This window comes from Ammodytes marinus, assembly GCF_949987685.1.
Source record: "Ammodytes marinus genome assembly, chromosome: 4".
Lineage (NCBI taxonomy): Eukaryota > Metazoa > Chordata > Actinopteri > Uranoscopiformes > Ammodytidae > Ammodytes > Ammodytes marinus.
This window is the reverse complement of record NC_137233.1, coordinates 27106035-27126325: the sequence shown is the minus strand read 5'-3', so window position 1 is coordinate 27126325 and position 20291 is coordinate 27106035. Positions and strand designations below refer to the sequence as shown.

The following is a 20291-nucleotide window of genomic DNA, read 5'->3' as shown; positions in this document are numbered from 1 at the left end:
TCAAATAGGGAATTTCTATTCATAAAAACATTAAAGCAAATATACACTTTAACATTTCTTTGCATACATGTATTGTTTTATATATATATACATTGTTAATCACCAGTGGCTCGCTTATTTTGAAGGCCAAAACCGGAAACAAACGCATGTACTTTTCTATTTACATTTCTTGAGGAGTTTCCCGTTCTTCCAAAGTTTTGGAAATGTTTTCCTAGGCTGTGCAGCAAGCAACGGTGATTTTGGATTTTGAGCTTGGGTATAAATCATTACAATGGCGTCCAAAGTTTCTAACTAAAACATTACCACACAAGTAAGATGTTCTCGTGTGTTAGAAACACTTGTGTTTCTGCTGGAAAAAGCAGTGGAAATGTTTTCATCGCGAATTTTAACAGTGGCGAAGACATCCAGGACTGAGCAATGCAGCCCGTTAGCTAGCTAGCGGCTCTCCTCGCTGAGAGTGGCACACCAGTTTACGAATGCTTCAGGTTCACTTAAACGTGAAGAGGCTCGCGATATGGTCATTTATCTTTAACATCCAAGTGTCGTGTTTGTTTCCACCTTCTCTGTGTCCCCGTTGGTGTCACAATGTAACCCGGCGTGAGACTGGGCGTGCCTGTGTATTGGAGTACACTGCTGGACACCATCAGCCTTGTTATGACGGTACACCTCAGGATGCTTCATGGTACAGAACACCTCGATCTGCCTCTGTCTCGGAGAAACAGGAGGTGAGTGGCCTAATGGGGGGCAATCAATAGTCTGCGAGCTTTTCCATCTCAAGAACCCAGCACTGGTGTAACTAGCCTCCTCCCCCACCTCTGTTGTGATGAAGGTCTATGTTCCTACAGCTACACATTACATAGATGTTTTAGACATTGCTTTGGCTTTCAGAGACAACCAAAGTCTATATAGGCTAAATTATTTTGTAAGATTGGTTAATAAACGCTTACCATATTAATTTTAACTGCAATACTGAATATCCCTTTTCCATTGCCAGAGCCTCTTCGGCAACCACATAATGCACCATGGGAAAGCTGCTGATCTGACACTGCTTATGATGGATGGTTTGTTCATTTCTCTTAATTCTATAAATCAACACACAGCAATAAACAATGAATCTAATTTCTGCACTGACACCAACCGAACAATTCGAAAATATAGCCCGAAATGATGTCTAAATACTTGTTGATGTAACAGTCTGTATATCGAATATTCTCAAGGATAACTAGATTTAGTGCAAATTACCATAAAAACACTCTTTAGTACAAAGGTAACACCTTAGTCATATGCACATATTGTCAATCGCATGCTTTGTAACATGCTTTGCTCTGGCTGTTCAAACTGCCTCTATTTAACTTGACAGGTACAAGTGGGCATGTGGTGTTGTCTGCAGTGGGCCCTGTCTCCTCTTCAGCTCCTGCTGGTCCATGGGAACACTCCTTTTTCTCATCGTTTATCCACCTTTCAAACATGCTGCACCTCCGGAGGCGTAGAAACACACTCACCAGCATCAACCCGGACCAACCTATGCCCCAGGTGACTTTCTAACAGCGGTGCACAATCTATAAAATCGTAATCAAAATCGCAATATGAGATGTCCTGCCTAAGCCTTCACGTCATATTGTACACAGACACAAGAAAACATCTTTGCTTGGTACATATTCTCCACAAACATCAGACCATAATCATGTTAATGCTTTTCAATTAGGAATCCTGATGTAAAAGTGAGCATTCCCTCTCATGTTGCAAATCATATCCCAATTGCTTGCAATATCAGTCACAATAAACGCAATGAGATATTTTTTGTAAATCGTGCAGCCCTGGTTTCAAAGACGTGTTTTTTTTGTCACTTGTATTCCTGTTGGGCAATGATTGTATAAATGTGTGAACTGGTTATATGTTGAATTGATACTCGCATTACAAACAAACTACCACAGTATTACTTCATATAACGTCATATATTTCATTTTTAACATTCATACTTTACCTGATTCAAAGAATGGATTCTCATGTTGAGGAAATGACTTGATGTCTCTGCAGGTTCAGAGTGCTGCACCCGCACCTGCATTTCGAGTCAAGTTTTACAAGTGTGCACAGGTACGTCAACCCTAATTGTTTTAATACAGACCATTTTATCTTTGCTGCAACAATTTTGAACTGCAAACCGATGTGTTGCAGACCGCGTCCAGTGTTTCATACTCAATCATGCTGTCACCCAGGTGAAGCTCAACAGCGATCCTCCTCAGCTGACATTCTTCCTGCTGATTCACAACATGGGCCCGGTGGGAGGCACCAACCTCTCTCAGGTGGCTATCCGGGACTCCATCTCTGGGATAGTTCCCCTTAAGAGTGGAGGCAGGGTGGTGGAAAGAGGCTACCAGATGTTTGCCATCGATTCACTCTCAGGTACGTCTGGGAAATGAAAATGTTTTAAAAGGATGGTTCTATTGTTCAAATGTGTCCAGGTTCTTTTGATTTTAAATAATAATAATTTTCTACATCCACAATAAATGACATAATATGGATTTCAATTATTTTTTTTAGCTGGATCCCAAGTTGTTGTCAATTACACTGCTCACATAAGGAATCATAAGAGTGAAGTCCTGGACCTTCCAGCTTTTCTCACCTTCTCCAACGCCTCACAGGTATTTTTTTACTGCTGCCCCATTTCTGCTTATTTATTTTTTTCTTTCTTTCTTTTACTGAAAAGCAAATGTCCCAAATCCTGTCTCCATAATAATATTTACAGGAAAGTAAGGACTTTATTTGATTATTGTTTTGTTGGCTTCACAGAATGACGTCAGTATGTTTGGTCCAATGGCAGCTAATCTAACCTTAAGGGTGAACTCCACCGACAAGGTATGTCGTGAACAGTTCCTTAACTGGAGACACCCCTGCATTGTGTGTTTGTGACTGTATTGTTTTTTTTTTATTTATTTATTTTGACGAAAAACTCTTGATGCTTCTGCCCAGATTTATCCCAACCATGCTGTCCATTTTTCTGGATTCGTTGTGGGGTTCTTTGTCACTCTGGTGCTGCTGTCACTGGGCTTTCTGGCCATGAACTTGATTGGTCCCAGAACCAGGCTGAGCCTTCTGCAGCAAAGGGTATCAATCATTCTGTTAATCTTAAATGTTTTGTTTTAGTTAATAGTAATCCCAGTGAGTGTGATTAAAGTGTGATTTTAAAAAAACATTAATTTATGAACCACTATATAATGTATTTGTGTGGTAAATGTTACGGAAGTGTTGTTGATAATTTGTATTGAAAGATCTTTCTGTCCAACCAAATTATTTTGTTTTAGGTTTCATGGTTGTATCCAGTTATATGTAAATCAACTGTGAATATGTTTTTTTTTCTTACTTCAGAGAAAGAGAGGGGATTCAGACCCAGAGGATGTAGACTGCAACATGAGTGAGACGGTGAAAGAGGAGGCAACATTTGAAGACAAGATGGTGGACACCATGGTGCTGGAGGATCCACAGAACATGTGCCAGGCTTTGGAGAAGTGAGTAGACCCAGTCCAAGAGGGAATAACATATCTCTCCAATGAGGCTTGATATTCTTTATTGGGACAACGTTCCTCTCTTCCTGTTTTACTTTTCTACTGATCCATCTTCTGTTGTATTAAGTATTTTAAGTATTTTTAAATGTCTCAATTTAATTGCTTGCTCTGTCTATACAATGGAGGGGGGGATGTTTCGTATTGTCCTTTCTCTTTTATTCTGTAAAGCAATTTTTGTTGACTTCACTGTGTAGGAAAAGTGCTGTATAAATAAAGATTGATTGAAACAAAAAAACACAATATAGATGTTTACTCTACATTCATTTCTCTCCGTAAGCCTTGAGATGTCAACTCTGCTGCGTGCCACCAATAACCTGGAGGCCACGCGCATTCAGATCTACAAAGACGTGATGTGGTCCCTGCTTGGAGGGCTGCGGTCCCGGGGCCAGGCCAGTGCCCAGGCCCAGCAGAGGCTGCTCAGTGTGCTGCATGGACAGCTGCTGGGCATGGAGGGCCGGCTGAAGGAGGAGCGAGGCGCCCGCATGGCCGCTCTGGCCGGCCGCTGTAACCTGGAGACCAGGGAGGAGATGGAGGCAGAGCACCGCAGAGAGGCTGCAGAGAAGAGCCAGGCAGAGCTGCTCTGCCAACACGCAGACCAACAGGTTAGAATAATAATATGTTTACGGGCGTGTCATTTTTGTGCTTTTTCACAAAAAAAAAATATACAAAGAAATACTCATTTTAAAGAGACTAATAGTAACTTATAAATGTTTATGAAACAGTCTAATTTTTACAGACCAAAAACAACTCTATTTGTATATACCGTAGTTATTAATGCCTTTATTAATCCCCGCCAACTCAGACAAAACGATTTACGGTAGGCAGACCGGAATATCGTTTACCAAACGCTACTTAATCAAACTTAACTCGGCTCCACCATCGTCAAATTAGCGTTATTAATCTTACATGGTCCTATATACTGTACATTACCTCATCACGATGCATCCTGAAGTCTCTTTCACTCGCTTCCAAAACAACACGCTAGAAAAGTGTTGTAAAAAAACACTTGCTTTTGTTCAAAGAGGTCAAACTTTAAGTTCTTCTTCCTCTGAGTTACTTTAAAATGACAACAAAAATATATATATATTTACCTAGTCAAGTATTAGTAAACCTTTCGGGGAACAGGGTTTGAGAGGATCCTGTGTATTGCTGTTATCACACTCTGTCACTGAACTCTAAACGTATGATGTCACCAGGAGCTCCTCCACTGCAGCGTCCTGCTGGAGAAGTTGCACAAGCTGAGCCAGGGTCAGCTGCAGAGGATCCTGTTGGTCCGACATGAAGAAGCCTCAACCAAAGTCCAGAGGCAGATCATAGAGTGGCGCCGGATGGAGCTTCACAAGATCTTCTCTGAGGAACTGGAGGAGGCCACCAGGATGGGAGAGCTGGAGAAGAGTACAGCCAAGAGTCTGCAGCACGATTACTTTGCCAGTCAGGTGAGCTTACCAAAAGATATGACACATAAGAAATCACAGTTTGAAATACATAAATGTTTCTACTTTGCATTGATCACTTGGTCAAACATGGTCAACAAAGCATGTTAATATTATGTATGCACATGTGTGCATCTCTACTTGAATATGAATTTCTCTACTTGAATTTTGCACTTCATTTTAAATATCAACTGATTCAGATTCAAGTATAAATATTTCAAATTTAAGTTGATTCATTCAAATTCAAGTAGAGCAATTCAAATGCAGGTTCTAGTGACACATATTTCTGCCCATATGTCAAACAAGATTGGCCGTTAAGGTATCTGCTTTGTTGTTTTATTTTTTTTTATAAATAGTATTTTATTGAGTTTTTATACATCACTGTTACATTGTAATCAACATTGTAGTCAATATTACAATTGACATCTTACCATATATCCCTTAGTGATGTTACATTTTTGAAAAAGAAAATAAAGATTAAGCCAAAAGAGGTCCTAGAAATCAGGTATAAATAATTAAATAGATAAGAAATATATAAAAATAAAATAAACAAGAAAATAAAATAGAAAAACACACATGGAACAGTTATACAAGTCTTATAAAAAGCACCACACTCTCATCTGGTAGCAATATATTGCACGTACTTTCCCCATTCCGCTGCTTTGTTTTTTTCTTAATTCTTTCTCACTTGTGTCCAGGATCGGCTGGAAGAGGTGCTGGATGTGGTCCTTGCCAACCAGCGCTATGTGCTGGCTGAACGCCACGCACAGAGGAAGTTCCTGGTGCACAGCCTTCACAGCCTCAACGGCCTGATCTCTGACACCTTCTCCAGCACCTCCAGCAATCTGGACAGTTGGTTCACTCACATCAGGAGGTTTGGTTCCCATCGTAGTTATTCATATGATGATCATGTCAAGTCTAGTTGAGCCATCACACCACCACACTACACTATAGAAAAAAATGTTTTTTTAATTTGCAATATAAAGGACAAATGAGGAAAGCAACTGCATCAAGTGAAAGTGAAAACACATGCATTGTAAAATATTAATCAAAGAAGAGAGTAAAAAAATTGTACATTATGATCAACTAGTTTTGTTAACAGTTTAACCTCGTAGGAAGCTTAACACTAGTCAGCTGTGCCTGAGTTGTGTTTGAACCTGTCATGCTCTCATCTGTCCACCAGAGGGAGCAGCGTACCCCCGGAGCAGATAGAGCAGCTCCAGCAGAAGGCCCAGCAAGAGCTGCTGATGGTGAGACAGAGACTGGATGAGGTGCTGAGTCAAGAGAGGAGGGCCATGCGCTGTGGGCTGATCAAGAAGAGACGGGAGCTCATCTCTGACATGGTGAGGAGATCATGCATGTTTAAGGGTTTTAGTTCTCCACATCATATGCACACACCCATCCACCAAGCTAAAGGAGAAGTAAGTGATATGGTCCTTTTTAAACTAACTTCCTGTCAGTGACTGCACTTAGCAGCCCCCTCCCTCGTCCCTACGTCACAACCAGATGAACCCGCAGCCGTCATTGTCAGATAGTGCCACGATGGAGAGTCGCGAGTCATAATTCACGGGCACAGAGACACGCCTCTTTATAGCGCTCTGTCTCCTGATTGGATAAAATGAGCGGGATGGTCGAAATTTTGCAATTAGCAATTACCGCTAAACTTTTACAAAGTTTTTTATTAAACTATCAAATCAAAAAAGAAATTAAGTGATTAATTAAAATTAAATGAAACTAAGTGTAAAAAATTTCATATAAAAATGGCTAAAAATAAGAAATAAAAACTTAAGTTTAAAAAAGTCAAATTAAACATTGCAGAAAGAGAAATACTGTAATTGTGTTTATTCAAATACTGAATTAAGCCTTGTAAAGGAGAAATCACAACAGTACTTGACAATACAACAAGTTCCTGAATGTAGAAAGTGCATTTTGTACCGGATTAAGAACTAATGAAATCTGTCAATAGAGTAGGGATGGGACAGCAGTCTTCCAATGAAAACACACTCCTCTGCTTGGTGAAGGTGCTGTACATAAACACCACTTTTTAAACCTTTCTCCCTGTCTTCTCCAGCTAAAGGTCCACAAACAGAGACAGAAGGATCTGTCAGGTCTGTCCAAGGGTCTGGAGGGGAGGATAGATGTGGCCCAGCACCTGCACTGTTGGCAGAACCTACTGACCGCTCACAGCTTGGAGCTAGCAGAGCTCATCAACAACCTGGATGAGGAGGCTGCTGCTGACATCCGCAAGGTGCCACTCTAACAGTACACACATTGAAAGATGCATAAAAAAACACACACACACACACACACACACACACACACACACACACACACACACACACACACACACACACACACAAATATACCATTGAGTAAGATTAAAGGTGGAATCGCTTATTCTGGAGAATGCTTGTCAAAATCAGTGAATACTTTCTCAGCATCCCCTACCTGTCCATCCTGTGTGCACTGAAAAATAAATATTGTGCTAATAGGCAGCTTAGGCTCTGTAAACTGATATGTAAACAAAGGCTTTGTAAACAAAGGGGCCCAACATGGCTAACAACATGGCCGTTCACAGAGCCTAAGCTGTATTAACACAGAATTGCTTTCAGCACAAACACAGTACAGACAGGTAGCGGACTATGAAGAGATATTCACTGATTTTGACACAAAGTGATGCTGACAACAAGTGTTCTCCCTAGAATCGCTGACTCCACCGTTTTTTAAATGCATGTTTTGTTTCCCTTCCCTGCTCTATAGGTGACCATGCGTGTGATCCAGGGTGCCATCACGGATATGAAAGCCAGCCAGACCTCTGCACACCAGGCCTTGCTGACTCTGTTGCCTGCGGGGGCCGAACCCGAGCTAGGAGCAGGCCAGGCCCAGGGTTTGCTGCAGGGCCAGGAGAAGCTGCACCAGGCAGGCAAGGCAGCGCTACGCACCCTCAGCCTCACCAGGGAGGCTCTGAGGGAGGCCATGAGCAGAGAGCTGCAGGAGCAAAGGGAGCTAAGGGCCAACTGCAGAGCTTTCTTCAGGTCAGTGATAGAAAGAACTTCAGGGGAAATCACGTATGGGGAAATATGGGATTGTGTTGACCCACAATATAGAGAGAAATTCACTAAGGACTCCGGCTCCTTTAAAGCTGCTACGAGGAACTTTTAAATATTTTCTGAAACAGTCACATTTTTCCTCTGATGATCATAAATGACACGTAACAGCAAAGTAGATCCATCAGTGCAAAGAATGCTGTTTTTTTATATAGTTTTTCTTAATTCATTTGTCATGGGTACGCTCACCCAGGAACAACAGCTGGCGTAGTAAAAACACTACCGCTTGTCCAAAGGGGGTGCAAGAATGAACAAAAATGTAAAGTTCCTCAGAGCACCTTTTTGAGAAGGGTGCTCACTGGGGAGAGAGGGGGTTTCTGGGGAACTAGTTTAGCCGATTGGCTGTACTGTGGGTTAGCCTGTGTTACCTGAAGCTATAAGCTGTTGCTAGATGGGGAGTAAACAGACTTGATTTCACCTCTCTGTCTCAACTTCTTATAAGCCATGGGGTTTTCTGGAAGAGATGTGTATATATAAAATGAGAACAGAAAGTAAAACAAATTCCAAAATGGGCATTTCTAGATAGGACGAGACTGTATTAACTCATGAAAGTTCTCCAAACAAAGCCATGTAAATGTCTCATTGTGTTCCCTTCCCTATCTGTCTCTTGTCTCTCCTTGTGTCCCAGTCGTTTGTGTTGGTCCCAGTTGACTCTGTGTGAAGACGAGCGGCTCAGGATGAAGCTGGAGTTCCTGAAGTGTCTGTCAGCGATGGACCGCTGCCTGGTGCTGCCCCACGCTGTCTCCAGAACCAAACTCCACACCGCACTGGCAGCTTGGAGGAGAGACAGCGAGCAACAAATGGTGAACTTTGTGGTTTAACTCACTCAACTTTGATGATATGGGGGCACTCATGGTGTAGTGGTTAGAGTGTCCCCCTAGAGGCTCAGGTCTCACAGCAGACCCAGGTTCTCTGCATGTCATTCCCCTCTTTGCCCCATTTCAACTGTGTCTCTCCAAATCTGTCTAATAAAATTAAAAATGCCAAAAAATAATTAAAAAAACAAAACGTTGACGATATGAATAATGTGTGTTGTTTAAAGGTGGAACTGTGATAACTGTGGATCAGTGATACTGGAGAACGCTTGTTGTCAAAATCCCGATCCGCTACCTGTCCATACTGTGTGCGTGCTGAAAAAAAGTTAGTGTTAATACAAAGCCTAGTCTCTATAAACAGGTATACAAACAAAAGGGGCCCACCTTGGCTAGCAACATAACCGTTTACAGAGCCTAAACTGTGTATTAACAACAGTGCACTGGATTTTCTTCCCGAGCCAAACACAGTTTGCACAGGTAGCGGATCCTAAGAAGATATTCAATGAGTTTGACAAAAGGGGATTTTGTCAACAAGCACTCTCAAGAATCACGTACAATTGTAGAGGTAAATTCAAAGGAAAGTGCCTTCTTGTATCAAAGTCCAGAAAGAGATGGAGATAATAGTGTACGAATGGTTATTTTCAAACGGGTAAGAAAATGGAGAACAGTGACCGCCAGTTCAAACCACTGTGCAATCTTGTCTTGATTGTGTGGCTGCTGGATGGATGCACATTTGTTATTCAAAGTAAATAAAGGGCTCCACAAAGTCAAATGACGTCATTTCCCAACCAACCTTATGGATGTTGTGGGTTTTTTTTTTGCAGACGAACATGCAATCCAAGAGGAAAAGCAGCGAGGCCAGACAGAAAGCAGACACGACATGTGACCTGCCCCTTTTCCAGAAAAGGCTGGAGGACAGAATCCAACTGTTTGAGAAGGAGAAGGAGATGGAGAGCAGTGTCATGACCAAGGTAGATCTGTTTTTTTGTTTATTACTTCTTTTTTTTAAGTCCAGTCATGACACCCTAAGCACGTTCAGTAGTAGGAGGACATACTCCTTGGAGTAAATGACTATCTGCTTGAAACTAGTAAACTCTAAAATATTACATTTCAATTGATGATATCAAAGTTGGGTGTCTCAACATCCTTTTTACAAAAATCCGATTGAAAATAAATGTTCATAAATATTATAAAACTTAGTTAGAAAAATATATTCTTTACTTGAAGTTTGACAAGACTTTGTGGGTGGATTGAGTTGGTACAAGACGACTGAAACGCGACTCATTCTAACATTGGCAGGTGACGGAGGAGATGCGGAGCGAGAGGGAGGAGGGCCTGCGTTGCCATGCCGACAGCCTGGCCACGCAGATGGCGACCATCCACTACCAGAAGGCCGAGCGCAGGAGCAAAGTCCTGGAGACCTCCAGAGCCATGCTCACACTGCACAGCCTGCTCATTCAACAGCTCCGAGACAGCAAGAGCCTGGACAGACAAGACATGGCCCAGAGTATACAGAACCACTGCTTGGTAAGGCCAGGCTCCACTCCCAAGTTAAAACCCCTCTCATGGACTTTTTTTTGTGTGTTTACTCTCTCACTTAAGTTTGTAGACTTTTATTAAGAGTGTAATTTTTTGTTGCCGCAGGGACTAGATGAAGCGGAACAACTGCTTCAGAAGGAGAGGACAGGGTTGGGTGGACGGCCAAGGTCCAGAGTAGAGTCCAATCCAGCGCAGAGAGAGGAGTGTGAGGAGGGAGAGGGGGAAGGAGAGGAGGAGGAGGAGGAGAGGCTGTTTGAGCTGCAGCAGGATTGCAGGATGACGTCCATGCTCCAGGAGGCGCTCTACAAGTGTTCTGCGGTCAACTCGCTGTTGGCTGAGAGGTGAGGCTTTCCCCCCCCCCCCCCCCCCCCCATAAAAAGTCACCCCAGGAGTAAAGAGGAATTTACTGTGTCGACACAGGCCATTCAGTTTTACAGTGTTGTAACTTCTCTGGTGTGTTTTTTATTTTTATTAAGATTGCAAGAAGTGACTGCCAACCATCAAGTCATGGAAGATTTAAAGGAACAAATTGAGCTCAAGAGACTTTACGCAAACTGCGACCAGGTCTGTGTTTATGATTTATCAAGACCTTTCTCGCTCCAATAGTGTGTGGAGATAAACTGTACTGAAGGCATGCCTCTGTGCCATACTTTTTCCTCCCAGGATCTTGAGTTTGCATCTGGGCTGGTGAGGCAGAGCCAGGTGTGTGCTGAGGTTCTCCTGGAGGCCCTGCGTCTCCTCCTGCCCACCCTGCCAGAGAGTGAGCTCCTGTCCATCACTGACGCCCTCTGCCCCAAACAACACCCAGTCCCCTCCTCCGCAGAGCAGGAGCACTCGGGGTAAGAACCTGCTTCACCATCCATCTAGTGGCAAAACCCTCTTGTGTTTTATATCTTTACTTTCCACATTTAGAAGGCTTTTTTTTTCTGCATAGAGTAATTACAAGAAGTCTGTCAAATGTCATCCCAACTTCAGCTCTCGATTAAAAATCTGTGTCTATTTTTATTTACAAGCGTTGCACTGTGTGAATTTCTGTCATTTCTAAAATTCACAATGGTCAAAAAATTATTTCTATTGCTCATTTGTACATCACGTCAGGGACATTTCTGACAAAAAGTTTCTACAAATATTCTTGGTCTAACTTTTGATATCGTTGTAACACTGTCACAATTGAGCACGTCACCATCGTAATGCAGTGCCTTTGAATATATTGACATTAGAAAAGTTTTTTTTTTGTCCGTCAGCCTTCCAGAAGTATATCAGGATGAAGCTGTCTGTAGTATAAGTCATGAACAAAACTCTGTCTCTTCCAGCTTTCAAACAAGGTTCTGAGTTTGCTTAAGGATAAACGTGCAGATGCAGACAAAGGCTTTTTTCTTATGCTCCAGTCTACCAGTTCATGTTACAGAGAGAAAAGAATAAAAACAACAATGACACAGTGAAAGCTTTGTTGTCTCAACTACGCAGCCAGCGTCTCAGAGATTTCAAGTTCTGTGGTTTTAGAAAGTCGTTTTTTTGAAGCGAAGTCGCTGATTACATAATAGCAGGGAATTGTCTTTCATTTACGTAACAAATTATGTGGGAAGCCGGTTGCCCCGAGGGTCCTTCCACCTGAGCCAAGAAGGGAGATGGGAAATGATTTTTTGCTCATCTTTTAATTTCCCCTCTCTTCCTGACACGCTGAAAGATGTCTGGCCCCCGCTAAGGTTTGAATGACTTGACTGATGAATAATGTCTCATGCATGGGGACTCTTCTGGATCTCTGAGCTATCGTGCCAAAGGACGAAGGAATGAGAATGCTCAATTTGGAACAATATGCAAGACATGTGTTTTGCTTTTCTTCTTCAGCAACTTTGGTTTCTGCTTTTTGTTGAGTTTTTAAAACAGTCTCATATTTGTACTGAAGTGAATTCAATTAGACAGTAGAAATGGAAAGTCTTTTTCTTTTTCCTCAAATATGAAGAAAAAATGTATTTAGAGGAAAAAACATGTTGAGTTTGTTTTAGGGAACCAGCAAAGGCTGATTGACTGAATGGTTGATACTTTGAGATCCTAGATCAAATCACTTTATTAACCTATGGCCATCATCACAGACAATACTTGACTTCAGTATGTTAACAGTAACATTGGTGGTAAAAAAAAAACACAAGAACTTACAAACAATACGTCATCTACACTGATATTGGTTACAGACTTGGCTGCTGAAGCGGCCTTTTGCGCCCTGCTTGCGTGTGCATTCGGGTACTGTTTGTACACAGGAAAACCCTCTATACCCCAATTGCTATAAAGTAGCGTAACATCTATTAGCCCTTTTGACAAAAAAATTATTTTACGTAATGCTTTTATGAACATTGTTATTAATTTGATGGGCCAGACATGCTCTACATTCCTCCTAAAAAAAGACATCCATTTTACTTTAATAAAAGTGTCAGATAGTGCTCCCTTTGAACTGACAAAATGTGATTAGCCTACAACGTATCAGATCAGCCAGGCATCCTTGACTATTTTTTTAATCAAAGCCTGTCATTGTCTGTAGAGATTGTATCACATTTACCGGCTTCACAATATATTGATGACTTTTTGGCCAGGTGTTCCGGGGGGCTGGACAGATTGCTTCCAGTCAAACTGAGGGAAGACGTGGTGCATAGAAATATGCCAAACATGCCGAGCTGCTCTGTCCAAACAGAGAGGTGAGTTCGACACATTTCCGTTCTGCAATTAGCTGCTAGGACTTGATCATCCATATTTGCAGTTCAGTGGTCAGCAGCATCATAGTGTGCCTTTCATCAGTTTCAGTACATTGCCATGAACGCATGCATGATGAGGTAAGCACTTTACCACTCCAAACCCACTAACACACAGCTCCTTTGTGCCCCACAACTCACAGACTCCAGCAAAGTCTGACGGAGAAACTGCTCCCCAGATCGCGCCGCCCGGCTCCTAGAGAGGTGTCACCACGACATGTTGAAGAGAAAGCAGAGGAGGACTGTGTGACTGAAGCACAGCGGCCTATTCATCAATCAGCCACGTCTGAAAACACAGATGCTGAGCATCATGGTGACACTGGTAAACAAAGGCTGGTGGACACAGTAAACCAAACATTAGACTGCACAGCAGAGGACAACAAGATGCCAGCCTCTGGCGGCAACACACTGGCTGTCCATGCTGCGGCTGGAGAAAGACTGTTTGTGTTTCGGGACGCTCCTGAATCACGTGACCGTGTGGATGCCCCTAAAAGAAGGAAAAGGAACTTCCTCAATCTGAAGAAAAGCTCAGTGGCTCCAACCAACCTACCTTGAGACCTATACATGTTGTCTTTTGCAAGTTTTTTTTTTTATAACGATGGTACTTTTTGATGATTTAAAATGATACTTAAATCCAAAATAAACCAAAAGTATTGCTATGTATCAAAAACACATAATAATAATTTTATACTTTTCTAAACATATGTAGCATCTGGCTTTGTTTTTACTTAAAGGCAGCTGACTTCCACTGTTTCCAGAGTTGTTTTCTTTCACATTCCTTCAGATTTTTAATGGACAGTATGTAAGGTCATACAGAAGTGGTTGACAAACAGTTCATTACTTTTAATGAGCTTGTCTTGAATGGATGAAAAAGTCTACTAAGTAGGCCTAAGTACACACTTAGATTTCTTTATGTAGAATTAGTGGGTAGCCTACTCTTAGTCGGCTATTCCGTGTCAAAGGCTTAATGTTCAAAAATCCACTGCAAGTTGCTAAATTTCTGTGGTGTATAATAAACATTTCTATGTTGCTGGAAACTATTGCCTCTTGATCTCTATGATCTCTTGGGTTTTACATGAGCAGTGGTCGACTAAATCGCAACCATCAATAATGAATAATGCATATCTGTAATTACTATTCTGGTTATAAGAAATCGCCCGAAGCCACACACTTTGTTAACTTTGACAAAAGTATTTGGTTGTGTGTTATCAGCAGATGACGCTCGGACATTCCTGGCATGTGGCTTGCAATGAACAGAGTGCTTGTTCTCCAAAACACAGCGGACCCCAAAATATTTTGCTCAGCCTTGCTGCGCTTACGTCACCCATCGTTTTTTTTCTCCTTCTACTTCTCACACGCACTCCATCCTTTTAAAAACTGCTGCACGCCCTCCTCGCTACTATTTGAAAGCCAGTTGACGGTCCCTGCAGCTGGAAGTAGCCTAGTCCCCGAGCAGCGTCAGTATTGAATCCGAAATGAGGCTGGGACTACTGTGTTTCTTCAGCTTCGTGTGGCTGTCGGAGTGTGCGCCTCCGACCTGCTATTCCAGATCGCTTGGCCTGAGCAAAGAAATCATGGCTCTGCTGGATAAAATACACACCTACCATCGCACGGTAAGTCACCCTGCAGACAAGGTTGTGTGTTATAGCGACTTCAGACTGGTGCTGCTGCTGCTTCGGGTGATGTATAGCCTTTTCTAATACTGATGTGTGTTGGCTTGCAGAAAACGTGTGCGGAGGTTCTGCCTACGATCTTCATCGATGTGCATGTAAGTTCAAAACGAAGGGGTTGTGTATGTGATAGGCTATATACAATCATATGAAAAAGTTTGGGAACCCCTCTCAGCCGGCATTATAATTGACTCTGCTTTCACAAAAAAAATATAAAAGTGGTATGTCTTTAATTTACCAGGAACAGCTAAGTACTGGGATGTTTTCCAAACAAAGATTTTTTGAAAAGCAGTATTTGGTTGTATGAAATAAAATAAAATGTGAAAAACTGGCTGTGCAAAAATATGGGTACCCTTGTGGTTTTGTTGATTTTAATGCCTGTAACAGCATGTAAAACTGATGAATTTAAACACAAAGTTGGTTGGATTATGTTGTTAAGCCTTGAACCTCATAGAAATGTCTGTTTAATCATGAGAAAATGTATTTTAGGTGCCTAAATGCAAGTTGCACTTCTCTTTGACTCTCTGCTGAAGTGAGACAGAATGGGATCATCAAAACTGCTCCCAAAAGATCTTAAAAACAAAGATTATTCATTATCATGGTTTAGGGGAAGGCTACAAGAAGCTTTCCCAAAGGTTTCAATTGTCAATTTCTACTGTAAGGAACGTTGTCAGGGAATGGAAGGACACAGGCACAGTTGCAGTTAAACCCAGGTCTAGCAGACCAAGAAAAGTACAAGAGCGGCATATGCGGCGGATTGTGAGAATGGTTGCACACAACCCAAAGATCACCTCCAAAGACCTGCAAGAACATCTGGCTGCAGATTGTGTATCTGTACATGGTTCAACAAATCAGTGCAATTTGCACCAAAACATCTGTATGGCCAGGTGATGAGAAGGAAGCCCTTTCTGCGCCCACGCCACAGATACAGTTGCATGGAGTATGCAAAAGCTCATTTAGACAAGCCAGATTCATATTGGAAGAAAATGCTTTGGACTGATGAGACAAAAATTAAGTTTTTTGGTCTTTATAAAAAGCAGATGTTTTGGTGCAAATTGCGCTGAATTGTTGAACGATGTACAGATACACAATCTGCAGCCAGATGTTCTTGCAGGTCTTTGGAGGTGATCTGTGGGTTGTGTGCAACCATTCTCACAATCCTCCACCTATGCCGCTCCTGTTTTTTTCTTGGTCTTCCATGCCTGGGTTTAACTGCCACTGTGCCTGTGTCCTTCCATTTCCTGACAACGTTCCCTACAGTCGAAATTGACAATTGAAACCTTTGGGAAAGCTTCTTGTAGCCTTCCCCTAAACCATGACAATGAACAATCTTTGTTTTTCAGATCTTTTGGGAGCTGTTTTGATGATCCCATTCTGTCTCACTTCAGCAGAGAGTCAAAGAGAAGTGCAACTTGCATTTAGGCACATAAAATACATTTTCTCATGATTAAACAGACATTTCTATGAGGTTCAAGGCTTAACAACATAATCCAACCAACTTTGTGTTTAAATTCATCAGTTTTACATGCTGTTACAGGCATTAAAATCAACAAAACCACAAGGGTACCCATATTTTTGCACAGCCAGTTTTTCACATTTTATTTTATTTCATACAACCAAATACTGCTTTTCAAAAAATCTTTGTTTGGAAAACATCCCAGTACTTAGCTGTTCCTGGTAAATTAAAGACATACCACTTTTATATTTTTTTTGTGAAAGCAGAGTCAATTATATGACTGTATGGGGACTCAGTCAACAGGGGGGCTAATGGTGGATTTAGGAGGAATATTAAGTTATTTACCTTTTCAGAATAACCCTGGACTATTTGAAAATGAAGAATTATTAGATGTGTATAGTTGCAGTCAAGATTTCTACTGGGTTTTATCTAAAAGTTTGGTTTTCCCAGAAAGAAAATGTTCCTAAAAAATGGATTTTATGAAAATGGTGAAAATATCAAATAGGAGAGCTCATTGCAGGAAAGTAACACAATCGATCAGTGTGAGCTATGAGATGGTACAGTGACACCCACAGCAACGATGAGTTCACAGTTAATACAAAAAAAGTTAAAATTGATTAAGGGGTAACAACAAAGATGTTGGTCAACTATTTTACACAAATAAAACGATGTCACTGAGCTTTCTGACTTCACAAGGTCAAGGGTCAAAAACCTGGGATACAGAGGCTATAGCATGCAAAAGTTTAGTGAACTCTGTATAATTTCCTTTGAGATATAATTAGACATGGACACACAGGTGAGGCTCAAATGTTGATACAACAAGCAGTGAGGAGTCAAAACCAATCATGATTAATTCTGTTCACAAGTATCAGGTGATGGATGGATAAGAGATTAGATAGATAGATAGATAGATAGATAGATAGATAGATAGATAGATAGATAGATAGATAGATAGATAGATAGATAGATAGATAGATAGATAGATAGACCAACAGACACTGTGGTACAAAAACAAAGTATCTGATAAGTAATTGTGAATGATTCACTGGAATAATTGTGAGTAGTTAAGTGGCTAATTAGAGGACATTTTTAAAAGAGTTGTTTTGAATCCCCTCTAGAACTCTTGCGTCACGACCAAGCTCCGGGACTTACTCTATGTGGTGCTCAACCACCCTGACCAGTACTGTAAGGAGCGACCCAGGATGGTACTGCTCAAACGCAAAGTCCAGAACTTGTACACCATCATCACAAGAATGTGCTATCGGGTAAGAGCATTAATAAACAACAAACATAACACCTGTGATGTTTTTCACCTTTTTACACATTATTGTCTTCATGTTTTGAGTGTCTTTGTGTCTTGTTTTTTTCTGGGGTTGGGCAGGACCTGGTGTTTTTCACAGATGACTGCGAGGCCATCGATACCGGACACATCCGCCCTTACTATGCAGAGGACAGGCTTCAGCTACTGCAAGAGGAGAGATGAGCCACAGTGTGTAGACGCAGCATTGCTCTGTTACATTTAAAAGAACACGTCAGCAATATGTACACAAAAAAGGTGAAGCATGTACAACACACTCCACCGACTGCACTGTATCAACTGCATCTTAAGCAACACCCAGCGCTGTTTTCATGCCGTATAGCTGCTGCAGGCCCTCTGTGTTCGCTGCAGACTCATGTTTTAAGCGGACATGTGTGGCTACATTCCAGCAAAGGAGTGCAGAACTTTCCACAGGAAATTTGCTGAATACCAACCATGCCGATGAAAAACCTTGAAATAATAAACCAATAAGAGATGCTTGTGAGCCAGGCCTAGAAACCGCAGACGGCTTACTTAACCAGGGCTGATCAAAAGCTTCACGTGTCATTAAGAGAAATATCTCGGTGTTGTCATAACCATTCGGTCTGTCCAACATGTCTTAAAGGAGCACTGTGTGTACACTCAGCATTTTGTAAACATTTGAAGAGTTGAGCATATGGGTTAAAAGTGTCATGTAAGACATAGATAACTTCTTGTAACAAAGTATGTTTTTCACAAAATGTTTCACTTTTGTTTTTTAATACCAACGTAGTTACGACAGTGCTGCTGCTTGCACTGAAGCCGAACAAGACATATATGCTCAAGGCCTTCACGGCAGATTGAATATAGAAATAGTAGAGCCCTCACTGCCGTTCCGTAGACGAATCAGAATCTTGCCTGTTATAATGTAATGACCATCTATATGTCTTTCCCATGTAATAAAATGTCATCTATCAGCTTGTTTTATTGTCTCAAGTTGTTTTTCAAAATGTCTGCCAATTCATTCTGGGAAGCACGACACAAACTAATAAGACCAGTATGTGACTCTGCATGATGTTCTTTTACATTTCTTTACTTGACTGAGGCTTATTTTCACTCTGACTGATTTTTGGTTTCACTCAGCACGCAACAGTCACTGATTATATTTCTATATCGGTAGAAGAATTTTTTTTTCAATCTTTTGTCACTGTTGGACTAAAACACACTCCAGCCGTTGTATATTAAGAAACCATTTCTTTTATAAGATTTCTTCTCTGAAAATGTGACTGATGCAAGTAAAACACTGTGGCTTTTGTCCACACTCCCTTACTGTATATTCAGCTAACAAAATACAGTGAACAATTTGCTAACACAATAAAATAAAATAAAAAATAGTATTTTGTTTTCAATATTTTCCCTACGATTAGAACTTTTTGGACAAATATTGGCCCAGTTGCCATTACTTTGATAACGGTGTGCTGACTTTTTCGATATGGCAAAGTATGCCTGTCTGATTTAACTATTGGCCTGCGCTGTCCTCTGTTGGCCAGACCATGAAGTGCATACAGAAAGGTAGATTTGTGTTGTTTACAGGCACATTGACCTGCATGACAAGTACCGTACTTGTTAAAACTTAAATTAACTTGTGATAGAAACCGTCTTCCCGAGGAACCTTCAGACAGCTTTTCATCATGTTAAAATATTTCCTATCTTCTTGATATGATTGATTGTAACATCAAAAACGCATTCACCCCAAATAAATCCCAGCATGCATGTTTGCAGAACCATGTGTCCCATATAGTGAGACATAACTTATTCTTTTGTATTGCTATTATGCCATATGCTGCCAATGTTGTTGACAGTTTTTGCATGACACACATACCTTCAGTGGGGAAATGGGATGCTTTACATTTGACGTATGTTTGCATCAGGCTTCATTGATGGCATGTAATGGCTGATACCATACATGATGACATCCTCTGTCAGCTTGACACACATGTGCTAGACGTAAGGAGCTAAAAAACTGCCGGCATGAGCACATTTGAAATGCTTTCAGTTTTCTCAGGGTGTTGGGGCAACCGTCAGCTGTGACATTTGTGAGTGCCTTGATCTGTCACAAGGTGGCGCTGATTGACACATTAGAGGAGGTTGGTTTTTGCTTCTGACTTTGTTTACTCTGTGTAAAGGTGCTACTGACAGAGAGAGAGAGAGAGAGAGAGATGTTCAAAGCTCTCTCTCTCTCCCTCCCCCTTTGTGATTCATTGACAGTAACCATTAACATTTTGTATTTCGGTAACACTTTACAATAAGGTACACAAAAAAAGAGTAGTTACCCTTTTAAAAAGGTTAGTTTACCTTTTAAAAAGGTTAGTTTACCTTTTTTTTAAAGGGTAACTACTCTTTTTTTGTGTACCTTATTGCAAAGTGTTACCTGTATTTCTAGATTCAATTTGATAACAAAGATGCAGTGCTTAAATATGCAGCCATTATGTTGAAAGGGTCCAAATTATTTATTGTTCCTGATTAGACCCGAGGAAGAGTAACAGTAGAATTTTTTTTTTTTTAAACTGTTTAATCAGTTAACATTAGTTCGTACTAAAGCAAGGACACATAGATTCACAAAGATGTTCAAACTTGTGATAATGGTGCAGAACTATTTAACTAGAGGTTTAACACTTCAAAATTATG

General features: G+C 41.1%; 2 protein-coding genes across 2 annotated transcripts; both read left to right on the top strand.

Annotated features, from left to right (window-relative positions):
- Window positions 1-244: 244 nt before the first annotated feature.
- Window positions 245-13974, top strand: LOC307250000 (limbin-like). Its single transcript, XM_080026923.1, has 23 exons — window positions 245-725; window positions 995-1061; window positions 1361-1533; window positions 2038-2094; window positions 2217-2403; window positions 2542-2642; window positions 2791-2856; window positions 2971-3105; window positions 3367-3506; window positions 3841-4165; window positions 4760-4999; window positions 5695-5870; window positions 6180-6339; window positions 7068-7244; window positions 7757-8031; window positions 8732-8906; window positions 9743-9889; window positions 10218-10445; window positions 10563-10798; window positions 10934-11021; window positions 11121-11296; window positions 13046-13147; window positions 13345-13974. The coding sequence occupies exons 1-23, from the start codon at window positions 477-479 to the stop codon at window positions 13754-13756; spliced, it is 4092 nt and encodes a 1363-aa protein (XP_079883049.1). The 5' UTR covers window positions 245-476; the 3' UTR covers window positions 13757-13974.
- A 607-nt stretch (window positions 13975-14581) lies between these two features.
- LOC307248860 (cytokine-like protein 1) lies at window positions 14582-18580 on the top strand. Its single transcript, XM_080025392.1, has 4 exons — window positions 14582-14814; window positions 14925-14969; window positions 17446-17592; window positions 17709-18580. The coding sequence occupies exons 1-4, from the start codon at window positions 14677-14679 to the stop codon at window positions 17808-17810; spliced, it is 432 nt and encodes a 143-aa protein (XP_079881518.1). The 5' UTR covers window positions 14582-14676; the 3' UTR covers window positions 17811-18580.
- Window positions 18581-20291: the final 1711 nt, after the last annotated feature.

Bases quoted from the DNA above. Each gene is read 5' to 3' on its own strand.
- LOC307250000 (XM_080026923.1), top strand. From the start codon at position 477: ATGCTTCAGGTTCACTTAAACGTGAAGAGGCTCGCGATATGGTCATTT. The intron at 1,062-1,360 runs GTTTGTTCATTT...TTAACTTGACAG, and splicing joins GACACTGCTTATGATGGATG to GTACAAGTGGGCATGTGGTG. The intron at 11,022-11,120 runs GTCTGTGTTTAT...TTTTCCTCCCAG, and splicing joins TTTACGCAAACTGCGACCAG to GATCTTGAGTTTGCATCTGG.
- LOC307248860 (XM_080025392.1), top strand. From the start codon at position 14,677: ATGAGGCTGGGACTACTGTGTTTCTTCAGCTTCGTGTGGCTGTCGGAG. The intron at 14,815-14,924 runs GTAAGTCACCCT...GTTGGCTTGCAG, and splicing joins TACACACCTACCATCGCACG to AAAACGTGTGCGGAGGTTCT. The intron at 17,593-17,708 runs GTAAGAGCATTA...GGGGTTGGGCAG, and splicing joins TCACAAGAATGTGCTATCGG to GACCTGGTGTTTTTCACAGA.